At 45.5% G+C, this 24,874-nt stretch overlaps 1 protein-coding gene across 2 annotated transcripts; it reads left to right on the top strand.

Annotated features, from left to right (window-relative positions):
• Positions 1–17,510: 17,510 nt before the first annotated feature.
• Positions 17,511–24,284, top strand: ZNF669 (zinc finger protein 669). Of its 2 annotated transcripts, none has more exons than XM_030812559.1 (4): positions 17,511–17,717; positions 22,139–22,265; positions 22,461–22,521; positions 22,928–24,284. In XM_030812559.1, the coding sequence occupies exons 1-4, from the start codon at positions 17,715–17,717 to the stop codon at positions 23,871–23,873; spliced, it is 1,137 nt and encodes a 378-aa protein (XP_030668419.1). In that variant the 5' UTR covers positions 17,511–17,714; the 3' UTR covers positions 23,874–24,284. The 2 variants fall into 2 exon arrangements, with proteins under 2 accessions (XP_030668419.1, XP_003267394.2); XM_003267346.3 differs by having other exon boundaries at positions 17,548–17,975.
• Positions 24,285–24,874: the final 590 nt, after the last annotated feature.

Raw genomic sequence — 24,874 nt, forward strand, 5'->3', positions numbered from 1 at the left:
TCAATTTGGATGAGAGAACCTGGATACCTTGGTTGTCGATGAAGGATTCACATGCTTATTATGTGATTTTTAGTTTGTTTGTTTTGTTTTGATTGTTGCCCAGGCTGGGGTACAATGGCATAATCTCAACTCACTGCAACCTCCACCTCCTGGGTTCAAGCGATTCTCCTGCCTCAGCCTCCCGAGTAGCTGGGATTACAGGCATACGTATGCCACCACACCCGGCTAATTTTTTGTGTTTTTAGTAGAGACAGGTTTCACCATGTTGGTCAGGCTGGTCTCGAACTCCTGACCTCATGATCCGCCCACCTCAGCCTCCCAAAGTGCTGGGATGACAGGCATGAGCCGCCGCACCCGGCCCCCACTTTGTTTTAAATGAAAAAATACTCAGTGTTTGAAGAGTCCAGCAAAATCACTCAAACTCAGTTTTTATGTTTGTTGGAGGAAATAAAATTGTAAGGCACTTACATTTCATACCTCAACAGGAAAAGCAGAAGTATTCCTTTCATATAATAAACAAGTCACTTAATTATTTCCATGATAACAAATTATTTCATAAAGAAATTATTTCGATGTTAACACATCTAAAAATGCCAAGTCCCCACCCACAGATTTACCATTAAACTTGGACATCCAGGTAACAGGAAACAGAGTCATCCACTGTCACAAAATCCCAGCTCGGCACAAAGGTGGAACTGATGCTTTAGTGAGTTTGTTAGTGAGTATACTTTCTTGTGAAAACGTATTTTTCTGCAGCCATAATGGAAGACAGTGTCCCTATTTTTCCCTGGTAGCATTCCCAAAGCTAAGCCCTGGAATTTGGGTTGAAACCACCCCCAGAAAAGAACAAACCTGTGAAACTTACTACACTCCCTCTGGGGAAGAAAAAAGCCATTTAACAATTTTTAACAAATGAAATATATGACTAGATATCTAATATTTTTCTGATATACACCTCTTTCTTGGCCTTTTGAAAATATTTTCTTATCTCTCAAGCTGTACTGATAAAATGTATTTTTCAATCAGTGAAAAACTGAAATTAAAATAAGTGAACAAATATTTTCAAGGTGACAAACACAAGGAGTAGTAGTACTGACAAGCACGGACATGGCTGACTCAAGGGCCAAGTCAGACCATCTCATCGCCTGAATTCTCCCACCCCATCCTGCTTAGGGAAGTACTCAATGCCCACCCTCCCCCCAAAAAACCACACAGTGTCCCCACTGTGCCTTCCCACCCCATCCTGCTCAGGGAAGTACTCAATGCCCACCCTCCACCACACAGTGTCCCACTGTGCCTCCACCCATCCTGCTCAGGGAAGTACTCAATGCCCACCCTCTCCCCACAAAACTGCACCGTGTCCCCACTGTGCCCCAAATGCATTTTGCTTTTCAGGTTCCTGCCTCACTGCGGGGTGAGGTTTCCTTGTACTTTGGAATAGCTGTTCTCCCTTCACAAGTATGAGACAATCCAGAGGGCAGAAATTCTTTCCTCCCTCAATACCAGTATCTGACTGCCTGACCAGCATTTTGTCTGTAAGGAGTGATAACGGGGCTAAGAGAAAAAAAAAATCTAAGTCCCAGTGGATTAGCTTTTTAGAGGAAGAGTATAGAAGAGTATCCCAGGAGACTCCTCTCAGTCCCTCTCATGCCATCCAGCTGCTCCTCTGAGAGGCTCCACCCCTCAACCTCACCTTGTCTTCTGGAAGAAGAGGACCCAACGGCTGACATTCACTATTTATGACACTCCAAGTGACTCGGCCAGTGTGGGCACATTAGGTCATCCTCAAACAGTTTTGAACCCAGGACCCAGAAAAGACAGGAGGGTGGCTGAGGACACATCACCACGTGAAGGTTCCAAAGGGAAACCTCCATCCAAAGACGTTTGTGAGTGTGCCTAGGGAAGACAAAAGGAGGACAGGTACAAAGAATTTTTTATAGAGGATTAGATCAGGTGATTATTCTGTTTTCACGAGAAATGTTCAGAAACAGCTCCTCACTGCTCAGTGAAAACACGATAAACAAAATACTGCATCAGGTTCAAATGCACAATAAAGAACAAATAGTTAATAATGTTGTAAATTGGAGAGGGGAAGTTGGAGTTTGAGAGTATGAGGAAGAAACTGGACAGTTAGAATTTTACTGCAAGTTCTAGAAGTTAGGCTGGGGAATACGGTCATGGATTTGAGACCCTGCTTGCCTTACATTTGGAAAATACAGGGGAAACCAGTACCCTTGTGGAAATGATTAAATAGGAATAAATTAGACTGAAGTTGTAGCAGGACAAGCTGCAGACAAAAACCCTCAGACACCGCGTTAAAGAAGGAAGGGCTTTATTCGGCCGGGAGCTTTGGCAAGACTCACATCTCCAAAAACAGAGCTCCCCTCAGACACCGCGTTAAAGAAGGAAGGGCTTTATTCGGCCGGGAGCTTTGGCAAGACTCAAGTCTCCAAAAACCAAGCTCCCCAAGTGAGCAATTCCTGTCCCTTTTAAGGGCTTACAACTCTAAGGGTGTCCACGTGAGAGGGTCATGATCGACTGGGCAAGCAGGGGGTATGTGACTGGGGGCTGCATGCACCGGTAATCAGAACAGAACAGGACAGGGATTTTCACAGTGCTTTTCCATACAATGTCTGGAATCTACAGATAACACAAACGGTTAGCTCAGGGGTCGATATGTAACCAGGCCCAGGGCGTGGCGTCCGGCTGTCTGCCTGTGGATTTCGTTTCTGCCTTTTAGTTTTTACTTCTTTCTTTGGAGGCAGAAATTGGGCATAAGACAATATGGGGGGTGGTCTCCTCCCTTAAAGTGACGATGGTGCCCTGAGTTCCTCACCAAGAAAACCTAAAGGTACTTCATGCCTTTCTTGTTTAGGAATTAACTTGAAGGGAAAGAAAACGTAACCACCCCAAATCAGCAACTTACCTCTGATTACATAACCGGGAACCATCCACCTAAATAATCCGAATAACAGAACTACATAATTATAACCAATTATTACATTGGGGTTGCTTTGGGCTGCGCGGGGTAATCCCAGCACTTTGGGAGGCTGAGACCAGGAGTTCAAGACCAGCCTGGGCAACATAGGGAGACCACCCCCCCCAACCCAATCATTAAAAGAAAAAATACATAAATTTGGTTTGCTTCCTTACACATTTATAAAAGCCTTTCCATCAAGACCGTCCGGTGGCCCACAAACCAAAAACCGTGGCTGGGTGCTCCCCTACTCATGAATCGCTGTTTGCTCAAACTCTGTAACGCTTTAATTAAACCTCAGTTTAATTTTTAACAGGATTAAGGAGGGACTGGAAACGCCAGTGGCCACAGCTCCTCGCAGGCGCGAGCCCGCACACCGCGCTGGGCCTCTCCCCTGAGGCGCCTCTGGTCTCACTGCAGGATCCCGGGGAGGGAAGCGGATTCGGGCAGGACGGAAGTCGCCGTGCAGAGACGGGACGGGAGCCCGAGGTGCCGCTGCCCGCCCAGCCCTGCCGGGCGCCAGAAAGGACCGAGGGCCGCGCCGCGCCGCGCCAGCAGGGACCCGGGTCCGCCCTCGGGAGCCGACCGCTGGGAGCCCGGGGCCCGGGGCCGCCACAGCCCCTTCCCTTCTCCAGACCCCCGGCGGCTCAACTCACCGTTTCCCACCTTCCGGGGTGTCCCGACATCCTCCCTGCGAATCCCCCAGTACATGCAGGTCACAAGAGGACCCCGGCTGCGGCAGAGCCTCCTGAACCGCCCAGAGCGAAGGAGAAGCGCGGCGGCTACTGACCGAGCCACGCACGTGCAGACACGAGAGACAAAGGCCGGGCAGACCCGGAAGCCGCCTCGGGTTTTCTAGCGGAGCGCCCGATGAGACAGTCCCCGCCCCGGTGCCGCTGATTGGGTGGGGCCTCAGGCCCCGCCCCCTCAGGCCCTTAGTGACAGGTGACACGCTCCCACGCGTGTCTGAATGAGGCAGCGTTCTGGCTACAGTTCTTCTCCGGGAGGGCTGTCCCAACCTTGCCTAGGGGACATTCATTTATATACACCTAACCTTGTAAACAACGTTACATTCATTTGTGAATAATACATATGATATTTAAAATAGGATACAATATAATAATAATTCTTGTATCTTTAATAGAGACGGGTTTCACCATGTTGGTCAGGCTGGTCTCGAACTCCTGACTTCATGATCCGCCCACCTCAGCCTCCCAAAGTGCTGGAATTATAGGCGTGAGCCACTGTGCCTGGACTATTTTGCATTTTCTAGAATTTCATATGAATACAATTGTACAATATTTAATTTTTTCCCCAGTTAAAATAGCTTTTATTCAAATGTCCTTCATCTTATCTGGATTATTTTACTTGGACTAATTAATTTGAGATCCAGCCACATTGCTGCATGTAGTTTAAATGGGTGAATTGTATGCTGTTTGAATCCTTTCTCAATAAAGCTGTTACCAAAAACTACAATGAGATACCACTGCATTCCCAGTAGGATGACTAAAATGAAATAAATAAACAGATGGCTGGGTGCGGTGGTGCCTTTAATCTCAGCACTTTGGGAGGCTGAGGCGGACGGATCACGCGGTCAGGAGTTCGATACCAGCCTGGCCAATACCGTGAAACCCCGTCTCTACTAAAAATACAAAATTTAGCCGGGTGTGATGGCAGACACCTGTAATCCCAGCTACTCGGGAGGCTGAGGCAGGAGAATCACTTGAAACCGGAAGGCAGAGGTTGCAGTCAGTGGAGATCGCACCATTGCACTCCAGCCTGGGTGAAAGAGCGAAACTCCGTCTCAAAAATGTCACCCTCTGTGACATTAAAAGTAACATCTCGCTAGGATATTACGAATAATATCACAGGGTATGCAGCCCCTGTGACATGAGGAGTAATGTCTTTTTAGGATATCACGAATAATATAACGAGATGTACACACCCTGTGACATTAGGTGTAACATCCGTCTAGGAGACTACGAACACTATTGCAGCGAACACAACCCCTGTGACAATAGGAGTAACATCCCCGTAGGCTATTATGAATAATATCACAAGGAGTACACACATTGTGACTTCAGTGTTAATATCCCTCTCATATACTGTGAATAGTGTCACAGGGTGTACACCTCTGTGATATTACATTAGGAGTAACGTCTCCCTAGAGTATTACGAATACTATCATAGGGGGTAAACATGCCTCTGGTTTACGAGTAATATTCCTGTAGGATATTACTAATAATATCACAGCGTGTACACTCACTGTGATATTAGCAGTCCAATTTACCTAGGATATTATGAATAATATCACAGTAGGTGTTCACACATAATGTATACACCGTGTGTGTATACCCAATGTGATATTTGAAGTAATATATCCCTAGAATCTTATGAATAATATCAAAGGGTGTACACCCCATGTGACATTAAAAGTAACATCATTTTGAATATTCCGAATGCTATCACAGGGTGTGATATTAGGAATAACCTCTACCTAGGATAACCCATGAGATATTAGGAGTAACCTCTTCCTAGGATATTATGAATAACATTACAGGGTGTACACCCCTGTGATTTTAAAAGTAACACCCTCCTAGAATATTATGAATAATACAACAAGGTGTACACCCCCTGTGACATTAGGAGTAACGTCTCCCTAGGATATTACAAACAATGTCACTGGGGGCACACCCTCTGTGATATTAGCAGCAACATCTTTCTAGGATATTATGAATGATATCACAGGATGTAAACTCACTGTGATATTAGAAGGAATATCTCCCTAGGATATAAGCTATCACATCACAGAATGTACACACATGGTGTACACCCACTGTGTTATTAGCAGGAATATCTCCCTATGATATTATGAAAATATCACAGGGTGTAAACTCTGTGGGTTACTAGAAGTAATGTTTACCATGGATATTACAAATAATATCACAGGGTATACATACATGGGGTACACCTACTGTAATACTAGGAGTTATATCTCTTGAAGATATTACAAATAATATCCCAGTGGGTGTACCCATGTGTGTACACCCACTGTGATATTTAAGGTAATATATCTCTATAAGATTACAAATAATATCGAAGGGTGTACACCCCCTGTGACATTAGCAGTAACATCACTCTACAATATTGGGAATAATATCACATGGTGTACACCCCTGTAACGTCAGGAGTAACATCCACCCTGAATATTACTAATAATATCACAAGGTATACATGCATTATGACATTAGTAGTAATATCCTGCTAGCATATTTTCAATAATATCACAGAAGGAACACACTTGTGACATTAAGAGTAGCATCCCCCTAGAATAGTAAGAATAATATCACGGGATGTACACCCCCTGTGACATTAGGAGTATCATCTCGCTAGAATATTACGAATAATGTCACAGGGTGTTATCTTCTGTGACAATAGGAGTATAGACCCCTGGGAAATTATGAATACTATCCCAGGGTGTACACCCCTGTGACATTAGGAGTAACATCTTTCCAGAATATCACGAATAATATCACAATGTGTACACCCCCTGTGTCATTAAAAGTAAAATTGCCCTAGGATATTATGAAATAGAACACAGGGTGTACACCCCGTGTGACATTAGGAGTAACATCCCCCGAGGATATAACGAATAATGTCAGAGAATGTACCTGCATTGGGACATCAGTAGTAACATCTCTTCAGGATAATACGAATAATATCAAAGAGTGTACACGCATTGTGAACTTAGTAGTGAACTCCCGCTAGGATATTACAAATTTTATGACAGGGTCTACACGCCCTGTGACAGTAGTAAAGATTTCCTAGAATATTACGAAGAATATTAAAGGGTGTACAGGACCAGTGATTTATGAGTAACATTTCTATAGAATATTGCATGTAATATCACTGTGTGTACACCCCGTGTGACATTAGGGGTGACACAGAGTGTACACCCTCTGTGATATGAGGAGTGACATAAGGATAATGTGAGTAATTTGACAAGGTGTACAAACCCTGTGACATAAAGAGTGACATCCCTCTAGGATATTATGAATAATATCAAAGGGAACATACCCCGTTTGACAATAAAAGTAACCTCCACTTAGGAGATTAAGAACAGCACCACAAGTTGTACACACATTGTGACATTATTATTAATGTCCCGCTAGGATATTGGGAATAATATCACAGTGTGTAAAGTCCTGTGACATCAGGCTGAACATTCCCCTACAACATGACAAATAATATCTCAGGGTGTCTACCCCCTGTGACTTTAGTAGTGGCATCTTGCTAGAATATGGAAAATAACGTCCCAGGGTGTTAACCAAGTGTGGCAGTAGAGAAAAGATCCTAGGAGTAATTGAGTAATATCACCCTCCCTCTCCCCCCCGGATATTAAGATCCACATCGCAGAGGGGCGGGCTGAGGCAGGAGAATGGCGTGAACCCAGGAGGCGATCGCACCACTGCACTCCAGCCTGGGCGACTGAGCGAGACTCCGTCTCAAAAAAAAAAGGCACACGCACTGAGTTCATTGCATTGTGTGAACACACAGCAGTTTGTCCACCCATTCACTTGTTGATCGGCCATTGGATCGGTTCCGGCTCTTGCCCGTTAAAAAGAAAGCTGTAGGCTGGGCAAGGTGCTCACACCTGTAATCCCAGCACTTTGGGAAGCCAAGGTGGGAGGATCACCTGAGCCCAGGAGTTTGAAGCCATCCTTGCAACATAGCAAGACCCCTGTCTCTACAAAAAAAATACAAAAATTAGCCAGGCCTGGAGGCTTGTGCTTGTGGTCCCAGCTACACAGGAGACTGAGGCGGCGGGGCCACCTGAGCCCAGGAGTTCGAAGCTGCAGTAAACTATGATCATGCCACTGTACTCCAGCCTGGACAACAGAGTGACATCCTGCCTCTAAATAAATAAATAGGCTGCAAGCCAGGTGGGGTAGCATGTGCCTGTAGTCCCAGCTACTTGGGAGGCTGAGGCAGGAGGATTGCTTGAGCATAGGAGTTCAAGTCCAGCCTGGGAAACATGGCAAGACACCCTATCTCAAAAAAATAAAAAATAAAAAAGCTGCTGTAATTTATATTTGTCAACTATACCTCAGTAAAGCTGAAGAAGAAAAAACAAAAACAAGAAACAAGCTTGTATGAACATCCGTGCATGAGCCCCAGTATGGACATGTGCCTTCCCCTCTCCCAGGTAAATACACAGGGGTGGAAAGTCTAGATCCCACAGTAGGTATGTTTAACATTTTAAGGAACTGATAAACCGTTTTCCAAAGCAGTCTCATCAGTCCACTCCCCCACCAACGGTGTATGAGGGCTCCAAATCCTCCACACTTTTGTCAACACTTGACATGATCAGTCTTTTAAGTTAGAAATCAGATAGATAGGCCGGGCATGGTGGCTCACGCCTGTAATCCCAGCACTTTGGGAGGCCGAGGCAGGCTGATCACGAGGTCAGGAGATCGAGACCATCCTGGCTAACACGGTGAAACCCCATCTCTACTAAAAATATAAAAAAAGGCCGGGTGCGGTGGCTCACACCTGTAATCCCAGCACTTTGGGAGGCCGAGGCAGGCTGATCACGAGGTCAGGAGATCGAGACCATCCTGGCTAACACGGTGAAACCCCGTCTCTACTAAAAATATAAAAAATTAGCCTGGCGTGGTGGCGGGCACCCGTAGTCCGAGCTACTTGGGAGGCTGAGGCAGGAGAATGGCGTGAACCCGGAAGGCGGAGCTTGCGGTGAGCTGAGATTGCCCCACTGCACTCCAGCCTGGGCAACAGAGCGAGGCTCCATCTCAAAAGAAAAAAGAAAAAAGAAAGCTGATAGATATGCAGTAGTACCTCATTGTGATTTTAAGCTTGTATTTCCTTACTGGATAATGATGTCTAACATCTTTTCATGTGCTTATTTGCCATCCGCATAAACTTTTACGTTCAGGCCAACATGTGCAGGTTTGTTACATACATAAACGTGTGTCTTGGGGCTTCGTTGTGCAGATTATTTCATCACCCAGGCATTAAGCCTAGTACCCATTAGTTACTTTTCCTGATTCCCTCCATCCTCCAACCCTCCACCCTCTGAGAGGCCCCAGTGTGTGTTGCTCGCCTCTGTGTTTCTGTGTGTTCTCATCACTTAGCTCCTACCTATAGGTGAGAACATGTGGTATTTGGTTTTCTGTTCCTGTGTTAGTCTGCTAACGATAGTGGCCTCCCCCTCTATCCATGTCCCTGCAAAGGACATGATCTCATTCTTTTTTGTGGCTGTTTATTATTCCACAGCATATATAAACCAGTCTATCATTGATGGGCATTTATGTGGACTCCATGTCTTCACTATGGTGAATAGTGCTGCAGTGCACATATGCATGCATGTGTCTTTATAACAGAACGACTTATATTCCTTTGGGTATATGCCAAGTAATGGAGTTGCTGGATCAAAAGGTATTTCTGGTTTGAGGTCTTTGAGGAATCACCACACTACTTTCCACAATGGTTGAACCAATTTACACTCCCACCAACAGTGTATAAGCATTCTCTTTTCTCCGTAACCTTGCCAGCATCTGTTATTTTTTGACTTTTTAATAAGAGCCATTCTGACTGGTGTGACGTGGTATCTCATGGTGGTTTGGATTAGCATTTCTCTAATGATCAGTGATGTTAAGCTGTGGTTACAAGACTCCAGTGTCCCAGCTGCTGAGCACAAAGTGTAACCCCACCTTGGATTTGATTCACTGTATGTGGGTGACCTTCCAGGGACACTGACTCACAGGTGGCAGGGACCTACCTCCTTCACTTCCACTCAGCCCATTGCTCAGTCTAGTCCTGGCTCTGTGAGAGGCACAGGGAAAGGTAGGGGAGAAGGTGGCCAGTCAGATGCAGTGAGCATTTCAACCTCACGTACTTCACCGGGTGGCTCTTAGGGTGAAAGTTTCCATGTTTTTTCACAGCCCATGTTCTTTCCCCAGCCTGTCTATAATGGAAAGTTAATTGTCAATTGTGGAAATAGATATAATGAATTTGGGTATCACATTATGTTCACACATGATTGGTGCAACTGAAATATAATAACGGATCTCATTCTGTAGCTAATAGTTTGTGTTCAATTACACCAAAAAAGACCGTTGTATATATAAGAACATAATATGTGTATTGTGTCTCATGTACACTGTTGAAGAGGTAGCAGTCCATGGTTGACGAAATAGTCCAGTGATCTTATGAGATACAAGTTTGTTTCATGTTCTCTCTCTGACATTGTCTATACTTAGTTATTGTGTTCATGCTTATTCCTTCATGGTCCAAGTTGGCTGTCCCACCTCCAGGCATCAAACCACATTCCAAACAGCAACCAGGAGGAAATATTAAGCTGATAGGTCATGGGGAATTAGGTTGGAAGCCATTGCTTTTTAATTTACAGAAGTCCATCCTCCCCAGGCACTTCTTTCTAAGTCTCATTGATCAGAACTCAACCATGTGGCCACCATCAGCAGAAACATCTCTCTGTAGCACCGTGGAACACATGAGAACATAATTGGAGATGACCATTGTTACTTGAACTGTTTCGAAAGATCTGACATAAAGGTCATTGCCTTGTGCACTTCAACAGGGTGTTATTACAAAACTCCCAGGGCTAGGCATGGCGACATACACCTGAAATCTCAGCTATCTGGGAGGCTGAGGTGGGAGGATTGCTTGAGCCCACGAGTTTGAGGCTGAAGAGTGCCTGTGAATAGCTACTGCACTCCAGTGCCTAGGACACATAGGGAGACTTCACTTTTTCATGACTGCATAGTATTCCATGGTCAAGAAGTGTACCACATTTTCTTTATCCACTTCACTGTTTATGGGCATTTATCCACTTCACTGTTGATGGGCGTTTAGGTTGAATCTATGTCTTTGCTATTGAAGTAACACTTTTTAATCAAGTTATTTAACTTTCCTATGTTCATGTATATGTTATATACCAAAACATTTTTATTTCTATGGTTTTAATGCCACCTAATATGATTATCAGTGTGTCATTCTCCATAAATCATTGTTTTATGCATGTTAAACGATTAGGTATTAAGTGTATAGGTATAAATCACTTAGAATAATGACTAACACATTGTATGAACTAAATGAGAGTTTACTAGGATTGTCCAGTTTAATCGTCAAAACACCCCTGACATACGGGTCCTTCCTGGCAGGTGAGGAAACTGAGGTTCGAGTAGGGCATCCAGAGCTGGCGCGGGCAGTTGGCAGCCTGCAGCCCCTGAGGTCCTGGCAGATCTTCTCTGGCCCCTAGCCAGGCATGCTCCACTCCAGCTCATTCACCTGCTCATAATTCTATCTCCCATCCAAATTACTGTTTGATGGAGATCATTAATTTGATTTGCCAATTTTTGATCTATTTGGCTTTGGGAATTCCAAAGCTTAGAAGAATTTTTCTGCCAACTATCCACAAAGTCCGCAGTTTGAATAGAAGAGTGCAAAGCAACACCAGCAGTAGCAGCAGTAGCTGTGACAGCTCTAAGGCCCAGGATCACAGCTATGAAAGTAAATAGGAATCTCTTTGATCTATTAAGTATTCCTTTTAGTACTTCAGTGATAACGTGTATGGAGGGACAGGCCTCCCAAGGTCTACTGAGGGAAACAGGTATCCAAACTGTGAGGCACTCACATCTGCAGGTCCAACACCAAAGTCCCCACAGGCCAGCCCTGGCCTCCTCCTTGCTCCTGGAGCCCTCAGAGCCCTGTGCCTCAGTCTCCCCATCTGCAGCATGGGTGTCCCTTCCCACCCCCAGCCTGCTCCCCAGAGCCCAGGGCCAGGCATACAGACCCATCTAGGTGGCCCAGCTCCTCCTCCACCCTGAGGTGACTTAGGGAGGTCATGCCCCAGGCCTCAGTCCCTCACCTGCCTGTTGAGGGCACGGCTTGGGTGGGAAGCAGGCCTCACCCCGGCGAGCCTATGTGCCTGGAATCTGGCCTCGCCCGTGTCTTAGCCTCATCCTCCCATCTTCCTCACCTCCTGAGGAGGGAGCAGCTGCAGTGCAGGAGAGGGTGCGAGTGGGTGGGGGCCCTGAGGCAGCCCACGCCCCGGTGCCTGCTGCTTCTCAGCTGGGGGAAGGGACTTTCACCCCAAGGGCTCAGGCTCTGACGCACCCCAGGAAGACCCTGGGCGCCCCTCACAAGCGGGAATGGAGCCCCTCAGGCAGCACCTCCTGGGGGCCCTCTCCTCTCCACCAATCCAAACTCCTTCTCGGGTCCTAACCAGTAAAATGCTATTATCTTTATTAAAGGTAGAATTAATGCAGGTAAAAAGACAACAGTTGAGGCATGATATGGTTTGAGAGTCAGGTAGGATATTAATTTTTCCCACTGCCAACATAAAAGGAGGTTTAACGCAACTCTGCAACGGGACCGTCCGATTAGAGGTCATGGCTACAACAAATGAAGTTTTTTACTGTGGGTCTCTGTTTTACATTCTGCTTTCCAAATCCAAATTGGGGTTTGAGCCATCATTAATTTCCATAATTCTAGATGTTCTGGGCTTATAATTGGATCAATCATTTCTGGGCTTGGAGGAGCCATACCGTTCTCCTCCCACTTAATAGGGTAATTTGTTTCCATTCTTCTATGTAATTTTGGTGCGTTATCTGGGTAGTCGTTTGCAAAAGTAGTCTCTCTACAATCTTCGCTCTGTCCAGTACAATTTACTGCAAAGTGTCCCCTAGGGGCCCAATCAATGATGATTCCATAGGAATTATTTTGTAGGACAGCAGCACTGTTTGCAATACAATCTTCCCAGGTTAGCACCTCTAGCTTTTCAGACCATTTAATGACAGGAGGTTCTTATTAGGTTTAAATTTATTAATCTAGTGATGTGTCATAACATAGCCGTGCTCAAGGTATTTAATAGTGTCCAAAGATTGACATGTTCTTCCACTGATTACATGAATACAGGCTTTTGATCCATTATGTGCAGGGACATAAACCATCCAACTTTGTGTATCATAATTTAAAAATCCTGCTGCCGGCCCCAGGCAGATGGCAGGAAAGCGATAACCAATAGAAACATTCATTAACATTCCTTCCTCCTCTGGATGAGTAGGACCTCAGTTGTCTGTTGGTCCAGGCATCCAGACACTGTCATTAACATAAACCTCCACTGGGGCGTCTAACCATGTAACAGGCCTAATCCGTGGTGGGAATGGAATGTAGGCCGAATAAGTGTAATTTTGATCTGCCTCCGCTACAGGAAGACTCACCACCAAGGAGATTACGGCCATCATAGCTACCATTAGGTTACTGGTGGTCAGCGGCTTGTTCTGAGACCTCGGGTTCTCTTCTGCACTGTGAGCTAGTCTCTTCATCTGCCCCCAGGTCAGTGGAGTTGCTTGGGGAGTTTTACTGGTTTCCGTCTGCTCAACAGAGATGTTCATCTGCGCTGTCTGACGAACTGGGGTTGCAGAGACATTGCGAGGTCTTTTCCTCTTCCTTGGACTCTGGCTTATGGCACAGCTTAAGATGTCTTGTGGGTACCCAGACAGGAAGCTGATTCTCTCCTGGTGAGATACAAGCAAACCCTCGACCTCAACAAGACCCACTGGGGCCTTTTGTTTGGGCCAGTTTTTTGGCCATTGATAGGAGCTATGATCGACACATCTGCTCCTGTGTTGACCAGACCCTCAAATTGTTTTCCTTGAATAGTGACCATACAAATAGGTCTATTGTCAGAGACTTGATTTACCCAATAAGCAGCCTTGCCTGCTGAATTTGTGCTTCCAAATCCTCCTGTTCTTTTTTCTGAGCTTTCTCCTAACTTAACATATGGCAAAAACAACAGTTGAACTATTCTGTCACCTGGATTAGCACTCCAGGGAACAGTGGAGGAGATAACAATTTGAATTTCTCCCTGGCAATCAGAGTCCACTACTCCGGTATGTACTTCAATTCCCTTTAAGTTTAAGTTGGACCTTCCCAGTATAAGTCCCACCGTGCCGTTTGGCAATGGGCCATAAACTCCCGTTGGGACCTTCCTGGACTACAGCTGGTTTCCCGAAGTGGGGAAGAGGGCTGGTTGAAACCTGCCTCAATCCATTTGGGAACACTCCATTTGGAGTCGGGGATGTCCCGTCCTGAATTGAGAATGCCCCATTTTGAATTGGGGCCCGGTCCTGAGTTTTGCCTTTTTTGGCTCTTTGTACACTCTCTCTGTTTGTATGTCCTATCTGTCCACAATTATAGCAAGACCCGGGGAACACTCATGTGTTTTTTTTACCCTTAGTCCAGCCATTGCCTGAGCAAGGAGGCTGGCCTTATATAAGTGCCCCCCAATGCCATCACAGGCTTTAATGTATCCACTTAAAGCTTTTTCCTCATTTAGATCTGCCTTTCCCTCAATAGGTCTAATTGCTGCCTGACATTCTGTATTAGCATTTTCATAAGCAAGCAGCCGAACGATCACTTTCCTGGCATGAAAATCTGAAATAGCCTTTTGAGCCGCATCTTACAAACGGGCAATAAAATCTGGAGAAGGCTCCCTTGGACCCTGTCGAACTGAGTTAAAAGAAGGATAAGTAGTACCAGGGTCGTGAATTTTTTCCCAGGCTCTTAGGCATATAACTCTGACCTGATCAACAGCCTCATCACCCATTACCATTCTGTTGATTTAGAGTACCCCATGCGATTCCAAGCAATTGATCAGATGTGATATTAACGGGACGTTGGGCTTGAGCATTTCTGTGTGCCTGATTTGTTGCTTCATCTGTCCACCAGGTTTTAAATTGGAGAAATTCGGAGGGGGATAGAGTGGATTGGGCTAATGCCTCCCAATCCATAGGTATTAAACGCCTGTTATAAGCCACAGATTGTAACAAGGAATGAACATAAGGAGAATTTGGCCCATATTGTCCAACTGCTTGCTTTAAGTATTTTAATATTTTAAACGGAAATGGCTGCCAGCGTGCTTGAGCACGTTCTCTGGGCTCCTCAGCTGGCGAAATAATTACCAGCAACTGCAAAGCATCCAAATCCCCCATTTCTCATGCCTGGCGAATGGATGCCTGGATTGTCCCCATGCCGTAATTTGTATTTGGACCGGCTGGCAGCATTCCTCTACCACAATCAACAGATGGGCAAGCCTGGATCATTCCCTGATCGTAATTGGCTGTTGGGCGAGCCTGAAGCTTTCCTTTGCCATAGTTACTGGCGGGGCCTGCAACAATGGGGGCGGCAAGCCGCGTCTCAGGCTCCAGTTCCAAAACTTCCTAAGGCTGAGCCGGGGGTGGCCATTCCAGGCCTTCCCCTAAAGGCGAAGTAGGTGGCACTGTTTCTTTTATAAGTTTTTGGAGATTAGCATATATGCCTTCCCGTTTCTTGCCCTTTTTTAAACTAGACTGTGATGGTTGACTTTGCTGATAATTAGACTCCTGATTGTTAAACTTTTCTATGTCATCCTGAAACTCCTCCTCCTCCTCCTCAGTGTGGAAGGGCTCCAGTGCTGTTTTAATTGCAGACCACAAGGACCAAGCAAGAAGGGAATATCGTGGCCTCTTGTTGTGCTCGTTTTAAGTCTGATCCGACCTTGTCCCAGTCTTTTACATTCATGGTTCTATATTCCGGAAACCAAAGAGAATACTTTTTTACCAGATAGAACAAAGATGTGAGATTTTGGCTACTCACAATTACCCCTCCGCGGAGCAGTAACTGCTGCACAAGGCTTTAGTAATTAGCAAACTTACTCTCAGCCTGACCCATATTTTCCGGAGGTTACCCTGGAATTTTCCGAGCGCCCTACTTACCGGGAGAGCTTGAAGTGAAAACGTACTCGGGCGTCCTTTGTCAGTCATCCTCCACTTCCCACGCTCTGGCGTTCCTTCACTGGATTATTTGTAGAGATTACGGGGAGCCCGGCGTTGGGCACCAGAGACCAGCCTGGGCAACTGAGGGAGACCCCCATTTCTACCAAAAAAAAAAAAAAAATAGCCAGGCCCACGCCTGGTAATTTGGTAATCCCAGCTACTCCATGAGAGATCAGACAAAACCTGGGACCAGAGACTGATTTTCTTCTAAAATGCTTTCTCCGAAATACTTTTAAAAGAAAAGGAGGAGATTGGAAAGGAAAATATTTTGGGCCCCCCAAATCACTAAGCTAAAGGGGAAAGTCAATCTGGGAATGCTTAGGGCAAACCTGCCTCCCATTCTATTCAGAGTCATACCTGCTCACTGAGATGAATGCATATCTTATCGCCTCCTTTGGAAAGGCTAATTGGAAGCTCAAAAGAATGCAACTGTTTGTCTCTCACCTACCTGTGACCTGGAAGCCCCCTCCTGGTTTCGAGTTGACCCGCTTTTGCTTCAGGTTGTCCCGGATCAAACCAGTGTTCATCTTACATATGTCCATTGATGTCTCCTGTCTCCCTAAAATGTATAAAGCTGTCAGATGCAGTCAGTTTCTCTTCCAAGGTTTGGCATGTTAACGTTCTTGTTTTTTGTTTTCGAACTCAACTTTCTTGTTCTCCATGCCTCCTTGCCCTTAGTTACTGTAAACAACCTTCCCGTCAGTTCTAATCAATAACTCACATCTGTTCCCTTGGTTACCTGGTCTGCACCCATTTCTCCCTTGGAAACCGCACGTCCCACCATTGTAACTCACATCCCCCTTCCCCCTTCCGTATTTGGGAAAATATTCACAAATAGCCAACCGGGTCAGTTTAGATCGTGCGGTCTGACCCCAGCCCATGCCAGAGACAGGGACTGCGTTAGAAATAAAAACCCCTGCTTTCCTTTGTTCAGTGTGCTCTTGCAATCTTGATTGATGCGAGCAGCACGCTTCTGCAGAAGTAAATTGCGTTGCTGAGAAAACTTTCGCTTGAGTGTTGGTTTCACTTTGCGGCACCGAGCATTTCTCTCCAACAAAAGCAAGCTGTGCTCTGACCACCTTGGGCACATGTCATCAGGACATCCTGAGGCTGTGTCATGCACATGCATCCCCAACCTTGGCAAAACAAGCTTTCTAAATACTCTTATCCCCAAATGCTCAAGGAGACTGATTTGAATAATCGTAAAACTCTGAGTCTGCACTCCAGCCTGGGCGACAGAGCAAGATTCTGTTTCAAAAAAATAAAATAAAATAAAAAAACTCCGGTCTCCCGCACAGCCGACACTGCGTGAATTACTCTTTCTCTATTGCTATTCCCCTGTCTTGAGAAATCGGCTCTGTCTAGGTAGCGTGCAAGGTGAACCCACTGGGCAGTTACAGAATTGTCATTATATTGCTTCCAATTTTATATATGTATTATGCACAAATAGCTATAACCTTGTATACAAGGTTAAATGTGAATGTCCTTCTTGCATGGTCAGATCCCAGCGCAGAAGGACGCACCGCCTACAAACCGCTAGGCCAAAAGCTGTCATTCTGGCCTCGTCCAGCCTCACGTGAGATCGCAATCGCCTGTCACTCAGGGCCTGAGGGGGCGGGGTCTGAAGCCCCATCCAATCAGGGGCGCTGGGGTGGGGACCGTTCAATCAAGCGCGCCGCCGGAAAGGAGAGGGCGGCTTCCGGGATCTGGCTGGCGGGTGCTTTGTCTCTCCTTCGCCAGAGCCGGTTTTTCTGTTAGTCTCCGCTGCTACTTCTTGGCTCTGGGAGGCCCAGGTGGCTCTGCAGCAGCCTCTGCCACCCTGTGACCTGCGGGTATTGGGACATCCCTAGCTGACGCCAGGACACCCGGGAGGCCGAGGAATGGTGAGTGGACTGCGCCTGGCTTCCCGAAGTGGACAAGAGGGCTGGTTGAAACCTGCTGTGGCGCGACTCGGGCCTCCACGCCATCTGCTCCGGAACCTGCGAACCGAGTCGCCGCGGCGTAGCCGGGGCTCAGTCCCCTTCTGTTCAGGGTCGGGCCGGGCGGGGCGGGCAGCGGAACTGCTGCATCCTGTCTGTACCTGCGGGCGCCACTTCCGCCGGCCGGAGCCCTCTCGGGAACCCCGCGCCTCCCCCACCCAGGTAGTGCGGTGACCAGGGGAGGGTGATGCGGGAGAGCCCCGACTCGGTGTCTCGGTGTGCGGGCTTCCAGCGTGGGAGGAGCTGTGGTTCATGGGGCTTCCAGTCCCACCTTTCTCCCCCTAGAATAAAGCTGAGGCTTTGTTAAAACGTTAAACCGTGTGTTTGAGCAAACGGCGATTCATAAACCAGGTACCGCAGTCATGGTTTGTGGTTTGGGGTCCACAGGAGGGGCGTAAATGAGAGGCTTTGATAAGGTTAATGAGGAAGCAAACCATATTCTTTTTTTTTTTCTTTGAGACGGAATCTCGCCCTGTCGCCAGGCTGGAGTGCAATGGTGCAGTCGCACTCACTGCAACCTCTGACTCCCGGGTTCAAGTGATTCTCCTGCCTCAGCCTCCCGAGTAGCTGGGACTACAGGCGCCCGCCACCACGCCCAGCTAATTTTTGTATTTTTAGTAGAGGCAGGTTTTCGCCATGTTGGCTAGGTTGGTCTCGAACTCCTGACCTTTTTTTTTTTTTTTTTTTGAGAAGGAGTCTCGCTCTTTCACCCAGGCTGGAGTGCAGTGGCGCCATCTCGGCTCACTGCAGGCTCCGACCCCCGGGGTTCACGCCATTCTCCTGCCTCAGCCTCCCGCGTAGCTGGGACTACAGGCGCCCGCCACTACGCCCGGGTAATTTTTTTTTTGTATTTTTAGTAGAGACGGGGTTTCACCGTGTTAGCCAGGATGGTCTCGATCTCCTGACCTCGTGATCCGCCCGCCTCGGCCTCCCAAAGTACTGGGATTACAGGCGTGAGCCACCGCGCCCGGCCATGGAACTCCTGACCTTAAGTGATCCGCCCACCTCGGCCTCCTAAAGCGCTAGGATTACAGGTGTGAGCCACCGCGCTCGGCCAAAATATTTTTCTGTTTCCAAACATTTTACATGAGAGGAAAGCAGAGAATAAACTATCTGACACTCTACTGTAAAAAAATATTTGGGCCTCTCTTCTTTTCATCCTCCCTAAGTGTGCATATTACCAAAATGTCTTTAGGTTGAGGTCCCCCTGTGAAAACTTTGCAGGGTGTTGTGTCCTCAGCCACCCTCCTGTCTTTTCCTAGTCCTGGCATTTGAAAACTGTCTGGGGATGACCCAGGATACCCACAGTGGCCATGTCTATTGGAGGGTCTAGTGAGTATCAGTCCCGGTATCATCTCATCCGCAAGGACCCCCTGAGGTAGGGGGCAGAGCCTCTCAGGGGAGCAGCTGGATGCTCTTGGCTTGAGAGGAATCTCCGGGTATAGTTTCATCTAAAATGGTGACCCCTTAGGGTCATTAAAATTTTAGGACATTTAAATTAATGGACAATACAGTGTAATGTCATTAAAGTTAGGTCATTAAACTTGTTCCTCCAGCCCGAGTTTTTATTCCTCAGAGACGCATTGATGGTCTGCCAGTTGGATGCTGATATTGAGAGGAAAAGGCAGAAATGATTTCTGCTCTCTAGATTGCCTCAGACTTGTGAAGAGAGAAAAACTGTCCCAAAGGACAAGGAAAACCCACCCCAGAGAAGATGTGCAAGAACCTGAATATTAAAATGCACTTAAGGCACAAAAGAGGACAAAGAGCAGTGCCAGTGCCTCCTAGGTGGTCACTGAGTACTTTACTGAACAGGATGGGTGTCCCGTAGAATGGCCTGCCGTGACAGTTAGAAGGGTCTGTGTTGGAGTCAGCACTGCCTCTTGCCGAGTTTGTTACCTTGAAAAGGCTTGTTCATTTATTTGCGTTTCAATTTTTCATTGACTGTAAAATACATTTTGTCAGTACGGCTTGAAAGATAAAAATACTGTTTCCAAAGAGACAAGGTAAAATGGTGTATTTTATTTGCCGAAAATTCTTATTTATTTCTTCCCCAGAGTGAGTGTAGTTAAGTTTTAAACGTCTGTTCTTTTTAGGGGTAATTTCAAATTGAATTGTAGGACTTGGCTTTGTAAATGCTACTGGTGAAATACAAGTGTGATAGATAAATTGATGATTTACAAAGATTCACCAAAATGTCAGTTCCCCTCTTGTAGCATGGTGAAGAATTTATGACAGTGGACACATCTGTATCCTGTTATCGGGATATCTGAGGGGGTTTTTTTGTTTTTTGTTTTTGTTTTTTTTGTTTGTTTGGTTTTTTTTTTGGAGACGGTGTCTTGCTCTGTAGCCCGACTGGAGGGCAGTGGCGTGATCTCTGTTCACTGCAACCTCTGCTTCCCAGGTTCAAGTGATTCTCCTGTGTCAGCCTCCCGAGTAACTGGGATTATAGGCACCCACCACACCCAGCTAATTTTTGTATTTTTAGTAAACCCAGGGTTTTAGGCCTGGCATGGTGGCTCATGCCTGTAATCCCAGCACTAGGGAAGGCCAAGGTGGGCGGATCACGAGGTCAGGAGTTCCAGACCAGTCTGGCCAACATGGTGAAACCTGGTCTCTACTAAAAATACAAAAAAATTAGCTGAGCATGGTGGCAGGTACCTGTAATCCCAGCTACTCGGGAGGCTGAGGCAGGAGAATTGCTTGAACCCGGGAGGGGGAGGTTGCAGTGAGCCAAGATCTCACCACTGCACCCCAGCCCAAGCGACAATGCGAGACTCCGTCTCAAAAAGAAAAAAGAAAAGAAAAAGACGGGTTTTGCCATGTTGGCCAGGCTGGTCTCAACCTCCTGACCTCAGGTGATCGCCCGCCTCAGCCTCCCAAGGTGCTGGGATTACAGGCGTGAGCCACCATGCCCGGCCCACTCTATTTTCTTTTTATTCCCTAAATTTTAATATGTTTGAGTTTGTCTGTTTCTTTATCACTTTTTTCTTACATAAAAAAGATTCTGCCTAACCCTTCGTAAAAAAAAAATCTTCCTGTGACTTCTAAAAGTGTTCTGGTTTTATCTTTCATATTTGAATATATAATAAGTTGATTATTGTTCATGGAATAGAGAAGAAAGCAGTGCATTTTCCCAAGTAGATACCAGCCTGGTTTGCCTCATATTTTAAAGTGCATGTGATTTCTTTTTCTATTCTACAGTGCCTACTCTGTCATTAATCAACTTCCCATATAAATGCTGGGTCATTAAGACTTTTTTTCCCTTGGTCTGCTTGCTCATCTCTCTGCTAATACTGTGCTGTCCTGAATATTTTCGTTTGAAAATCTTAAAAGTATGTTAGGCAAGCCATCACTCTTTTTTTAGATGACTAAAAATCATTAGACATTTGTCATTTTTACTAGGTATGAAAAAGTAGTTTTTCTTGCCTAAAAAAGCCTGATTTGGGAATTCATATGATTTCATAGGAATAGCATTTGGAAGTGGTGACATTAATGTCATTTTAAAAAACATGTGCCATATTTCCTCTTATTCCATTCTGCCTTGACATTGTGCAATAGAAATTTTAAAAACTGTTGTATTAGTATTATTAAATATCAATTATTGGTTTTATTTACTACTCAATTAAATTTAATAAGCCTATTCTCTCTTGGTGTAATCACATGGAATGGGCTCAACTCCCCAATTAACAAGTGACAGCACATGTAAAATATTGTCTACCAGGGAAACTCATTAAACACTTAGTGTTCAGATTGTGTTTTGGTGTCTAGTTCCCTGAGCACCACTGCGGTGACACAAAATAATATACCTTTAGCAGAAAAAGTTTTGGCAAATATATTGCATAAGCCATTTAGATGCAGTGAGTCATTCTTATTACTTAGGTTGGTGGAGTCCCTTTCAAAATGTAAGTTGCTGATACAAACAAAGATTGAACTTTGTGATCAGGCATTTTTAAGAAAAAGTAGTCTCAGGAGTGATAATATTAACTCACTTATGCACATCAGGTAGGACTTTATTATGACAGATACTAGAAATGTACAAAGTGAAATTAAGAGGTAACCTAGCAGCACATCTTACTCCCTGGATTCTCTAATGAGATGGGTATTTCTCCTTTGCGGGTTGCCTTTTTGAATAGTTCAATTCTAGCATTAGTACTCCTGTGTGGGAGGGAGTATGTGTGAACAGAGTAAGAGTTGTGACAATCAAGTCATAGAATACATGCTTGGAAATTATAGAATCATGTAAACAGCTTATGAATTGAGTATAGATTCCCAGTGCTGTCAGTCTCACCCATCCTTCTATCCACATGTGTGGAATGTTCTAGGACTCGGTGGCTTTTGAGGATGTGGCTGTGAACTTTACCCAGGAGGAATGGGCTTTGCTAAATTCTTCTCAGAAGAATCTCTACAGAGAAGTGATGCAGGAAACCTGCAGGAACCTGGCTTCTGTAGGTAAGAATGACAACACATTTCACTTAATTACAGAAGTATTTCCCTATCGTCAGTGCTATTTATGATTTGGAATGTGGCAAGGGAATGATTTGGTGAATAAATCAGGCATGGGCACTGTGTACGATGAACATTAAATCTAGTAATGTTCCTATAGTTTGTAATAATTCATGATAATTTTGTGGGTCTGCATTTTAGGAAGCAAATGGAAAGACCAGAATATTGAAGATCACTTCGAAAAACCTGGGAAAAATATAAGGTAATTTGCACTGAGCAGAGGAAATAAAGTCCTCTGAAGGAATCTTAGCATGTCATGAACTTAAAAACAATCAAAACAAATAAGAGTCACTTGAAATTTATTTATTTTTAGAAAAATTTCACCCAAAATGTAACGTACTTCAATGTAGTAGTCAGTGTTTGGAAAACAGTTTACTTGAAAATAGTACTACAAAACTGTGTATATGAATATTACTATTTTGGTCATAGCCATGCAGGTGGTAGCTGTGTTTTCAGTAGTAACCCATTTACTTTCAAATAATTCAGTCATGGCAAAAAAAAAAAAATGCATTTTCCCTGGTATTGGTAGCAGTGTAAGTCCAAGACCTATTAATAAGTAGAAAGTTATTAATAAACCAATAATAATGTGTTTGTCATTTTTTTTACAGAAAACATATGGTACAGAAACTGTGTGAAAGCAAAGAAGGTAGTCAGTATGGAGAAGTTGTCAGCCAAATTCCAAATCTTGATCTGAACGAGAACATTTCTACTGGATTAAAACAATGTGAATGCAGTATTTGTGGAAAAGTCTTTGTACGTCATTCCCTCCTCAATAGGCACATCCTAGCTCACTCTGGATACAAACCATATGGAGAGAAGCAATATAAATGTGAACAGTGTGGGAAATTCTTCGTTTCTGTTCCAGGTGTTAGAAGACACATGATAATGCACAGTGGAAATCCAGCTTATAAATGTACGATATGTGGGAAAGCTTTTTATTTTCTCAATTCAGTTGAAAGACATCAGAGAACTCACACAGGAGAAAAACCCTATAAATGTAAACAATGTGGTAAAGCGTTCACTGTTTCCGGTTCTTGTCTAATACATGAACGAACTCACACTGGCGAGAAACCCTACGAGTGTAAGGAATGTGGGAAAACATTCAGATTTTCTTGTTCTTTTAAGACGCATGAAAGGACTCACACTGGAGAAAGACCCTATAAATGTACCAAATGTGATAAAGCCTTCAGTTGTTCCACTTCCCTTCGTTACCATGGAAGCATTCATACTGGAGAGAGACCCTATGAGTGTAAACAATGTGGCAAAGCCTTTAGTCGTTTGAGTTCCCTTTGTAACCATAGAAGTACTCATACCGGAGAGAAACCCTATGAATGTAAACAGTGTGATCAAGCCTTCAGTCGCCTCAGTTCCCTTCACCTCCACGAAAGAATTCATACTGGAGAAAAACCCTATGAATGTAAGAAATGCGGTAAAGCCTACACTCGTTCCAGTCACCTTACTCGCCATGAAAGAAGTCATGATATAGGGGCTGGGTGTAGTGACTCAGCCTATAATCCCAGCACTTTGGGAGGCCAAGGTGTGTGGATTGCTTGAGCCCAGGAGTTCATAACCAGCCTGGATTAAAACAATGTGAAACAACCTGGGCAACATGGTGAAACCCTGTCTTTACAAAAAATAAAATAACGCCGGGCATGGTGGCTCACGCCTGTAATCCCAGCATTTTGGGAGGCCGAGGTGGGTGGATCACGAGGTCAGGAGATCGAGACCATCCTGGCCAACATGGTGAAACCCCATCTCTACTAAAAATACAAAAAATTAGCCGGGCGTGGTGGCGGGCGCCTGTAGTCCCAGCTACTCGGGAGGCTGAGGCAGGAGAATGGCATGAACCCAGGAAGCAGAGCTTGCAGTAAGCCGAGATCATGCCACTGCACTCCAGCCCGGGCGAGAATGAGACTCTGTCTCAAAAAAAATAATAATAAGTAAATAAATAAATAATTAGCTGGGCATGGTGGCACATTTCAGTTGTCTTAGTTGTTTTTCAAGGACATAAAAAGCCGTGGGCAGCAGGCGGGGAAGCCCTGTGCATGCGGATCACGAGGTCGGGAGATTGAGACCATCCTGGCCAACATGGTGAAACCTCATCTCTACTAAAAACACAAAAATTAGCTGGGTGTGGTGGCATATGCTTGTAATCCCAGCTACTCAGGAGGCTGAGGCAGGAGAATCGTTTGAACCAGGGAGTTGGAGGTTGCAGTGAGCTGAGATCACGCCACTGCACTCCAGCCTGGCGACAGAGTGAGACTCCATCTCAAAAAAGCCCTATGCGGCTGGGCGTGGTGGCTCACGCCTGTAATCTCAGCACTTTGGGAGGCTGAGGTGGGTGGATCACAAGGTCAAGAGATCAAGACCATCCTGGCCAACATGGTGAAACCCCATCTCTACTAAAAATACAAAAATTAGCTGGGCATGGTGGCGGGCACCTGTAATCCCAGCTACTCAGGAGGCTGAGGCAGGAGAATCACTTGAACCCAGGAGGCGGAGGTTGCAGTGAGCCGAGATTGTGCCGCTGCACTCCAGCCTGGCAACAGAGTGAG

The sequence above is a fragment of the Nomascus leucogenys genome, chromosome 5 (genome assembly GCF_006542625.1).
Source record: "Nomascus leucogenys isolate Asia chromosome 5, Asia_NLE_v1, whole genome shotgun sequence".
Lineage (NCBI taxonomy): Eukaryota > Metazoa > Chordata > Mammalia > Primates > Hylobatidae > Nomascus > Nomascus leucogenys.